Source organism: Rhincodon typus, chromosome 24, assembly GCF_021869965.1.
Source record: "Rhincodon typus isolate 14 chromosome 24, sRhiTyp1.1, whole genome shotgun sequence".
NCBI lineage: Eukaryota > Metazoa > Chordata > Chondrichthyes > Orectolobiformes > Rhincodontidae > Rhincodon > Rhincodon typus.
Genome location: NC_063355.1, coordinates 9,293,225 through 9,303,227, shown reverse-complemented (window position 1 = coordinate 9,303,227; position 10,003 = coordinate 9,293,225). Strand labels below are relative to the sequence as shown.

Sequence of the window (10,003 nt, the reverse complement as noted above, 5' to 3'; positions counted from 1 at the left end):
TGTCTATCTGCTTCTTGTTTGTGTAAAGGTATGATTCATTTGCTCAGCTGGCTGGCCCGGCTAATTGGCAGAGATCTCTGAGTGCTTAAATGTCAGGAACCAATCCAACTCAAGCACTGAACTGGCAGATTCACAGCATTCTTCACTGGCACTACATCAATCTATAATGACATAGCATGTAGGGCAATAAAAAGGTTCCTTCAACAGACTGGATTTCTTGTGATCAAGCCACAAGAAGCCTATTGCATGCAGGATGCCAATTACCAAATGGTACATCAGCTGCCATACCATGGAGAATTATTACCAGTGAGGTAAGCAAATCTGGACTTTCACCAGAGGCCTGCAAATGGTTGTGGTGGGGTAAGGAGGGGATCATTTGGTTGACATACTATTAGAGAAAGTGTACCTTGCTGAATGATTAATACAAACCTTCTCCCGGCTGGTTGATTGATAGCAAACTATTTTCCTCAATGGCAACCATTACTACCGTTAACACCACACACCTGCTGTGCTGGCAGAACATCTCTTGGTTGACAGAGGTGTTAAAGGTCACAATCAGATCAGTCATGATCTTAGTCAGTGGCAGAATAGGCACAAGGGACCTGTACAGCTGATCTGTGATGCAGAGATGCCAATATGATGGGGGCAATTCCTGTGCTGGCTGAGTTGACTATGAAAGACTCTCCTTCTCAACCTCTCGCCTTACCTGAGGCATGGTAACCCTCAGGTTAAAACACCACGAGTCATCTCTTTCTAATGAGTGCCGCCCTATGGTCTGGTAAGACAATGGCAATTTTACCTTTATTGTAAGTTCCCTATTTTCCCACATTAATCTTCTACTTTAAAGTCCAGGATCCCAGATGTCACTTCAAAACACCCCATTACCTTCAGCAATTTGCACATGCGTTATATACACCAGTTGGCGTTTAGAAAAATAAGCTGTAATATTATCAAAAGCCACAAGATTTTCAGGGGGCTTGTCATGGTAGATGCTAAGACATTTCCCCACATTCACCTGATTCTCTAAAGCCCTTTCAGGAAGGAAATCTGATGACCTATGCAGTCTAGCTTCCACGTGACCAACCCCACAGCAAAGCATTTGACTCTCAAGTGCCCTCTGAGCATTTGGGATGAATCAGAAATGCTGGCCTAACTCATGTACCATGAAGAATACAAAAGAATGAAGGGGCCTTGGGGTGCAGGTTCATTGTTCCTTGAAGGTGGAGTCACAGGTAGACAGGGTAGTGAAGAAGGCATTTGGTACACTCGCCTTTTATTATCAGTAGGATTTGAGATGTCATGTTGCATCTATACAGGACATTGGTTAGGTCACTTTTAGAATACTGCTTCCAGTTCTGGTCTCCCTGCTATGGGAAAGATATCGTTAAACTTGAAAGGGTACAGAAAAGATTTACAAGGATGTTGCTGGGGTTGGAGGGTTTGAGCTATAAGGAGAGGCTGGATAGGCTGGGGTCATTTTCTCTGGAGCGTCGGAGGCTGAGGAGTGACCTCATAGAGGTTTATAAGGTCATGAGGTGCATGGATAAAGTGAATAGCCAAGGTCTTTTTCCCAGGGTGGGGGGAGTCCGAAACTACAGAGCATAGGTTTAAGGTGAGAGGGGAAGGTATGAGAGAGACCTCAGGGGCAATTTTTTCACACAGGGGGTGGTGCGTGTATGGAACGAACTGCCAGAGGAAGTCGTTGAGGCTGGTACAATTACAACATTTAAAAGGCATCTGGATGGGTACATGAATAGGAAGGGTTTAGAGGGATATGGGCCAAATGCTGGCAAATGGCACTAGATTAATTTAGGATATCTGGTCAGCATGAATGAGTTGGACTGAAGGTTCTGTTTCCGTGCTGTACAACTCTATGATTCTAACAAAGGGGCACATTCTAAAAATAATCCGCAACAAGGTGATATCGTCCAGAAATAAAGAGATTTCTGCCACCTCCATGCTCACTTCTTCAACCGTGAGCCTATCCCTCCCTCTACTGATCCCTTCTCCCGCCTCCAACACACCCCTTCCTCCTGGACACCACCCCAAGGCCTCATACCCTCCCTTGACGTCTTCATCTCTAACTGCCATCGTGATATCAATCGCCTCAACCTCTCCACCCCTCTCACCCACTCCAAACTCTCCCCCGCAGAATGTGCAGCCCTCCACTCCCTCCGCTCCAATCCCAAGCTCACCATAAAACCTGCGGACAAGGGAGGCGCTGTTGTAGTATGGCGCACTGACCTCTACATCGCCGAGGCCAGGCGCCAACTCTCCGACACCACCTCCAACCGCCCCCTTGATCATAATCCCACCCCTGAGTACCAAACCATCATCTCCCAAACCATCCACAACCTCATCACTTCAAGTGACCTCCCACCCACAGCCTCCAACCTCATCGTTCCACAACCCCACACCGCCCGCTTCTATCTCCTTCCCAAAATCCACAAACCCGACTGCCCTGGTCGACCCATTGTCTCCGCCTGCTCCTGCCCCACTGAACTTATCTCCACCTATCTGGACTCCATTTTCTCCCCCTTGGTCCAGGAACTCCCCCCACCTATGTCTGTGACACCACCCACGCCCTCCACCTCCTCCAGAACTTCCAATTCCCCTGTCCCCAACACCTCATCTTTACCATGGACGTCCAGTCCCTATACACCTGCAATCCCCATACAGATTGCCTAAAGGCCCTCTGCTTCTTCCTGTCCCGCAGGCCCGACCAGTCCCCCTCCACTGACACCCTCATCCGCTTAGCCGAACTCATCCTCACCCTCAACAACTTCTCTTTCAATTCCTCCCACTTCCTACAGACAAAGGGGGTGGCCATGGGTACCAGCATGGGCCCAAGCTATGCCTGCCTCTTTTGTAGGTTACATGGAATAATCCCTCTTCCGTACCTACACTGGCCCTAAACCCCACCTCTTCCTCCGTTACATTGATGACTGTATCGGCGCCACCTCGTGCTCCCACGAGGAGCTCGAACGGTTCATCCACTTCACCAACACCTTTCACCCCAAACCTTAAGTTCACCTGGACCATCTCTAATACCTCTCTTTCCTTCCTGGACCTCTCTGTCTCCATCTCCAGCAACCACCTAGAAACTGATATCTATTTCAAGCCCACCGACTCCCACAGCTACCTAGAATACACCTCCTCCCACCCACCTTCCTGCAAAAAATGCCATCCCCTATTCACAATTCCTTCACCTCTGCCGCATCTGCTCCCAGGATGAGGCATTCCACTCCCGTACATCTCAGATGTCCTCGTTTTTCGAGGACCGCAACTTCCCCCCCTCAGTGGTCGAGAACGCCCTCGACCATGTCTCCCACACTTCCCGCAACTCATCCCTCACACCCCCTCCCTGCAATAACAACCAAAACAGAATTCCCCTCATCCTCACCAACCTCCAGATCCAACGCATCATCTTCCGACACTTCCGCCATCTGCAATCCAACCCCACCACCAAAGACATTTTTCCCTCCCCACCCTTATCTGCTTTCCAGAGGGACCACTCTCCCTGGGACTCCCTTGTCTGCTCCACACTCCCCTCCAGCCCCACCTCACCCGGCACTTCTCCCTGCAACCACAGGAAGTGCTACACCTGCCCCTATACCTCCCCCCTCATCCCCAGCCCAGGCCCCAAGAAGACTTTCCACATCAAGCAGATGTTCACCTGCACATCTGCTAATGTGGTATACTGCATCCGCTGTTCCCGTTGTGGCCTCCTCTACATCAGGGAAACCAAGCGGAGGCTTGGGGACCGCTTTGCGGAACACCTACGCTCAGTTCGCACTAAACAACTGCACCTCCCAGTTGCGAACCATTTCAACTCCCCCTCCCATTCCGCAGATGACATGTCCATCCTGGGCCCCCTGCAGTGCCACAACGATGCTCCCCAAAGGTTGCAGGAACAGCAACTCATATTCCGCTTGGGAGCCCTGCAGCCCAATGGTATCAATGTGGACTTCACAAGCTTCAAAATCTCCCCTCCCCCTACCGCATCCCAAAACCAGCCCAGCTCGTCCCCGCCTCCCTAACGTGTTCTTCCTCCCACCTATCCCCTCCTCCCACCTCAAGCCCCACCCCCATCTCCTACCTACTAACCTCATCCCGCCCCCTTGACCTGTCCACCCTCCCTGGACTGACCTATCTCCTCCCTACCTACACTCACCTTTACTAGCTCCATCCCTGCCTCTTTGACCTGTCTGTTTCCTCTCCACCTATCTTCTCCTCTATCCATCTTCTATCTGCCTCCCCCTCTCTCCCTATTTATTTCAGAACCCCCTTCCCTTCCCCCATTTCTGAAGAAGGGCCTAGGCCCGAAACGTCAGCCTTCCTGCTCCTCTGATGCTCATCTGGCTCTACACCTTGTTATCTCAGATTCCCACGTTAGTCAGGAATGAGAAGGATTTTTCTCTGAAGGGGAAATGAATCTTTCGCATTCCCTACCCAAGAATACTAGTGGAATCTGGGTCAATGTATAGATTTTTAATCCACAGGGCAGTCAAAGATTATGGGGAAAGGGGACATAAGTAGAGTTGGGGTCAAGATCAGATCAGCCCAGCCATCATCTTGTTAATGGTGGCATAGACTGGAGGAAAAATATGATCCACTTTGATTTCTTATGTTCTTATACATCCCATCTGTCTCTGTTCTGCTTCCTCTTGGGATTATGTTTTTTTGTTTTTTTTCCCTTTATCCTTTCACAGGATGTGGACATCACAGGCAAGGCCAGCATTTGTTGTCCATCTCAAATTGTCCTTGGATGGAGTAGTTTATTCACTGCACTTTACTGTGGGTCTGGAGTCACACGTAAGCCAGAACATATCAAGACGACAGATTACCTTCCTTAAGGGCATTAGTAAAGCAGACTGCGCTTTTCCAACACTTGGCAGTGATTGCATGGTCACTGTTACTGAGCCTTATTTTTAATTCCAGATTCATTGAATAAATTTATATTCTACCACCTGCCGTGGACAATTTGAATCCATGTTCCCAAAGAATGACACTGGCACTCCACCACAATTAATCAGACTAGGATAAAGTCTCCTATTAGATCCACAGTTTTCATCCCTCTCTAATTTCACAGTACATTTCCTCTTTATATTTGCCACTACTTTACCCATAGAGTGATGTAATGGCATCTTTAATAATTTAGTCTAACCAAACAAATTCTCTATCCTTGGCCACTTCAGGTCATCTCCCTGTCTAGCACTGGAATATTCTTTTTAATCAGTACTGCCCCCCCAACCTCATATTCTTTTCTGCTTGATCTTTCATGAACACTTTGCATCCTGTAATATTTATTACCCAATCCTGTCCTATTTTGAGGCAGATCTTCATTACTGCCAGCACTACATTCCCACCTGGCTAGTTACACAAAGTTCACCAACCTTATTACCCACCTCCTGAATGTAAAATACATATAGAGGACACGATGAAGATAAGGCCCAGCACAATAGATTAATATACAACAGCAAAGCAACTTCTTATCATGTAGCATTCGTTACAACCTATCCAGGCTCAGGTCTCAAATCATGACATTTATTGATTGTCAAATGAACTTCAATGATACAAGCAAACCAAAGAATTCCATGGTAACAGACCACCTCCTGCAAGGTTCACTGTTACAAGAGTACAACAAACACAGGCTAATCTCAGTGATTTGTGACATTGTCCAACAGATGGAATGAATTTAATTTAGTTGACAGTTCAGGAATTTATTTGACAGACAGAGCCCGATTGGCAGGAAAAGTGAAACTGCTAAAAGGCAAACAGCGTAACTGGCACAATTGTCCGCTCCATTCAAACAAGAGGATCACGGCCCGAGAGTCCTTCCAAATCTCTCATTTGGTAAAGGTAACAACCTGGTTGACAAAATGTCATGTCCCTCCTCCAGCCCTGAACTTAAAGTTGCACAGGCACTAACAAATTAGTCAGAAATGTACGCTGGGTCAGATTCATACTCACATACGCTAAGGGAGGAAGGAGAATAAATGGAAGGATGCTAGTGAGCTTAACAGGTTTTATTTTGGCATGCTTTCCAATGACCTAATGGCTTAAACACCTCGTCCAATACAAATGCTGAAGCTGAGAGCAGTCAAGTCTTATTCTACATCTGTGTTGAATTAGCTGATCCCAGCAAGGACAGGATTAGGAGGGGCAAACTTGCCGCAAGAATGCTAAAGACTAATTGAGCTCTTGTTCCTGATCACTTCTGAAACCTACAAGGACGGAATGAGGATACAGCTTCCCAACTGTGTGTGTGTGTCTGTGGAGGGTGTGTGCGTGTGTGTGTGTGCGTGAGAGAGTTGGGGGGTGTGTGTGTGTGTGTGTGTGTGTGTGCGCGTGCGCGTGTGTGTGTGTGCGCGCGCGCGCGCGCGCAGGAAGAATTTGTTTATAGTAAGGTTAGAAAGAAAAGAAATGGTGGCTATTAATTGATTAATTGTCTACATGTAAAAAAGGGAGAAGAGCTGCAACTGGGCATGAGACAACTGGATTCTGAAGAAGAGTCACTGAACTTAAAATTACAACTCTGCTTCTCTCTCCACCAATGTTACCAGAGCTGCTAATTTGCTTCAGGGCTTTGCTTTTATGTGCTAGAACTGCTGGACTGGTACAGGTAAATTCTCTGCACAAAGGGAAGTCCATATCTCTCAGTTTTTAATTGAACATATTGGTTGGAACAAAATAACAGCATTTGAGTAAGGGCAGTCCAAATCTCCCAGTAACCAGGGAACTAGGGCACATGATCAGAATTCACTGTCACAACAGTTACTGAGACTTACATAAAAAATGATCCCTTGGGCCACGGTAGTGATGGACTGAGGAGATGGAATTAAAGATGTAATTCCACTATGTACGGAAGACTTTATGTTGCTCAAGAAACTCCGGTGCTACTTTCACTGACTGGGAGAATTACAGAAGCACTTTTATGAATATAATTGAATGACTGGAGAGTGCCTAGTGAAGTACAGTATGTCACTATACCAAAGGCTACACCCAAATCACTGAGTCCTCCTATCACCAGCCATCAGCAGGGACAGAATGAAGGTTCCACAACCCCAACAGGAAAATCTGCTCATTGCCATGTACCATGAGTATGTACAGTGAGCACTGCGGAATACAGAGAGTGGACCCATAAATGTAAAGAAACACAAATTTCTAATCATTCTTCAGTACATTAAAATTCACACACTTTTGTTCCCTTAATTAACCTGAATGCTTCTTATTGAGTATCCCAATCTAACCAAGAGCTTGTTAGCAGGACTCTCATCCTCGAACTTTTACATGTTGAGGATGATGTGAAACCGATGTAGGATGGTAACTCCAGTGACTCCTTCACTCACAGAATCCAAGGTCTGTGATTCAAAAGACCACAAAGCACTCTGACCCGAGGGTGAAGAAACTGAAATAGGAGTCAGAAATGCTGCAGTAAGAGATATGGATTCATGGTTAGGGTCTAGCTTTTCAGTGTCGCTTCAGTCTGAGGAACCATCAGGAGAGGTACTCTGTCTGCGTTCGGATTATAGATTTCCCTTTAACAAACAGGAAGCAGGAAGTAAAGCAAGTTATCGATTGCTGAAGAAGGTTCTGGAAATTACAATTCCATTCGGTCCTCACGAGCACATCTGGGACAAGAACTGGTGAGCGATCACCGAAGGAAATGGAGCTTCCTGATTGGAAGACAGAGTAATATGGTGTGACTGGTCATATGGGCTTGTAGAGCAGAGTTGTGACATACTTCTTCTTGTAGCGATGGGTGGCACTCAGCACCATAACGCCATCCTGCAAACAATTACAAATACTTTAAGCACAGAAATCAAACGGGACAAAATCACGAGAGAGTTGGGCACTATGGTATTAGGTTACATCACCTTTCCCAGTGGACCGTTTACCAGCCTGGATGAGAATTTTAAACTGTTTCCCTTCTCAGACAGATGTAAAGGGCTCAGTGTTAGGCTTTGTTCAGTGATTGCAACTCTAAAACAAATTCTGAGGTGTACATATAGGGTGCAGACTCAGTGAGCATGAAACACAGGCAATGGGATCCAGAGGTGTTGTGGGAAAAGTGTGAGACATGTGCAGAATTGGATATGGGTGCCCAGTCTGTGAAAACTGCAGCCAACTACATAATGGGGGGATGGAGGAGCAGAAAAGAATCTGCATTATTATAGTTACTTTTAGGATGTCCTAAATTAGTTTACAGATACTGCTAAGTGTAGCTGCAATGTAGACAAATCTATTCAACAATGTGTACGCAGCAAGGTCTGACAAACAGCAAAGAGATAAGCAACCAATTGGTTTTGCTCAAAGGGTAATGCGTTGGTCATCACACAAAAGGTGTTTCCTGCTTTTCTTACAAATGTACCACAGAACCTTCTATGTTCACCCCTGAACAGGCCGTCAAGAGCCTTGGTTTATCTGTCTCATCCAAAAAGTCCAAATGGTACAACAAATATAAGGGCTAACGCCAATGGTCTGTACTGGGGCTTGAAGGTCTGATCTTCTGTCTCAGAGGCAGGAGTTCCACATTAAATAACACTTAACAGCAAAAAGTGCATACGAAGGCGTGATGTATAATTGGAGGGATGCACAAACTGAAAGACAGGACACAGAATGGAAGAAGTGAAGCGAGAGTGGTATAGAATGGGACTGAATGGAAAGGACAGTCTCCTACTCGTTTTTCATCAATCCTTTTAGAAGAATACACTTTGGACCATTTAATAGAAAAGAAAGGGTGGATAGTGAGTGAGTTCCATAATGCAATCAGTGAAATTTAATTAATTGAGCTTACTCCTCAGAGTTCACTGGAATACTGCAGTGAATAACAGGCAAATTATCAATAGACTAGAAAGACATAACTGGAGCATCATGCTTCAGATATTTTGTCCAACAAGTCTGATTTTTCATTTTGTGTGCATGACTTGAATTGTAAAATCAATGGGAGTAAAACATGATTGTTTTTTATTTGGACCTGACTGAGATTTGTATTTGAGAACAGACACTCTGAAGTATTATGTTCACGCTGGTGAGATCATAGCCAAACACCACACATCTAAATTGTGTTTACACCAACACTGTAGAGGGCCAGTGGCTTATAGAACGGAGGGAGGAATAGGAAATGAATGAAGGGGAGACTGGAAATGGAGCTATGGGAGAAATGCGTGAAGAGTTAAAGGGATAAATAGATGGTGCAATACTGACCTTGATGGACAAAGCGTACAGATGGTTCAACATGACATGGTTTGGTTCTGGCAGCAACGCAGGGTCACACTGTAAAAGCAAAGGGAACAGGCTGAACACCAGGTCTCTACTACAACACTTTGATTTCTAATCCTAAATTCTCTGGAGATACTGGTGATGTATAGTAGCCAAACTACCGTTAGAAGACACTTTGTCAAGCACAGAGAATGTGTCCCTAATGCTATGTATAAAATATGCACTAGATTCTAGGTTGGTAACCTCCAGAACCTGGGCTTGCTTGCTTGAGAGAGAAAAAAAAGTTCAAAGCCATACAAGGCTGTATCTTTCACTTTCCTACAGCTTTATTCAGGAAACAGGAGAAGTTGGTTCACAACAGGCAGTTCCTGGGGAGGCAAGGTTGGAGGGGTAACATCTTTCCAGGGCAGGTTGGTCAAACCAAACAATTGCAACTGGAGAACTGATCTGGCCATGTCTGATGGGCCAAATGGGTGTAAAGTTTAATAAAGGGCCCTGGGAGAGTTTGAAACTGAAACGGTAACTCTGTATTTTGGAACAGAGATTGTATTTAGTACATAGCAACTTGGTTATAAATCATTCTGTGATAAACACAGACAGCCATAACAGACAGAGTGCTCAGCACACATTAGCGGGATCAGACTCACTCAGTGGTGTCATGACCACTGGTCAGAATCCTGAAATACTATGGACACTGTAAGTTGTAATTCCAAAATGTATCTTTCAAATAAAATGCTGATCCAGCCAAAAATGGCTGTGAATGTAAATTATATAGCTG

At 45.6% G+C, this 10,003-nt stretch overlaps 1 protein-coding gene across 5 annotated transcripts in view; it reads right to left on the bottom strand.

The window, feature by feature from the left end:
- Positions 1 to 5,533: 5,533 nt before the first annotated feature.
- Positions 5,534 to 10,003, bottom strand: part of prkab1a (protein kinase, AMP-activated, beta 1 non-catalytic subunit, a) — a 29,617-nt gene continuing 25,147 nt past the window's right edge. For all 5 annotated transcript variants that reach the window (XM_048611324.1, XM_048611326.1, XM_048611325.1 and 2 more), the window contains exons 7-8: positions 9,211 to 9,279; positions 5,534 to 7,791 (exon numbers count right to left, since the gene is read on the bottom strand). In XM_048611324.1, the coding sequence (XP_048467281.1) occupies positions 7,714 to 7,791; positions 9,211 to 9,279 (147 nt within the window). In that variant the 3' untranslated portion in view covers positions 5,534 to 7,713. The remainder of the gene's footprint in view (positions 7,792 to 9,210; positions 9,280 to 10,003) is intronic.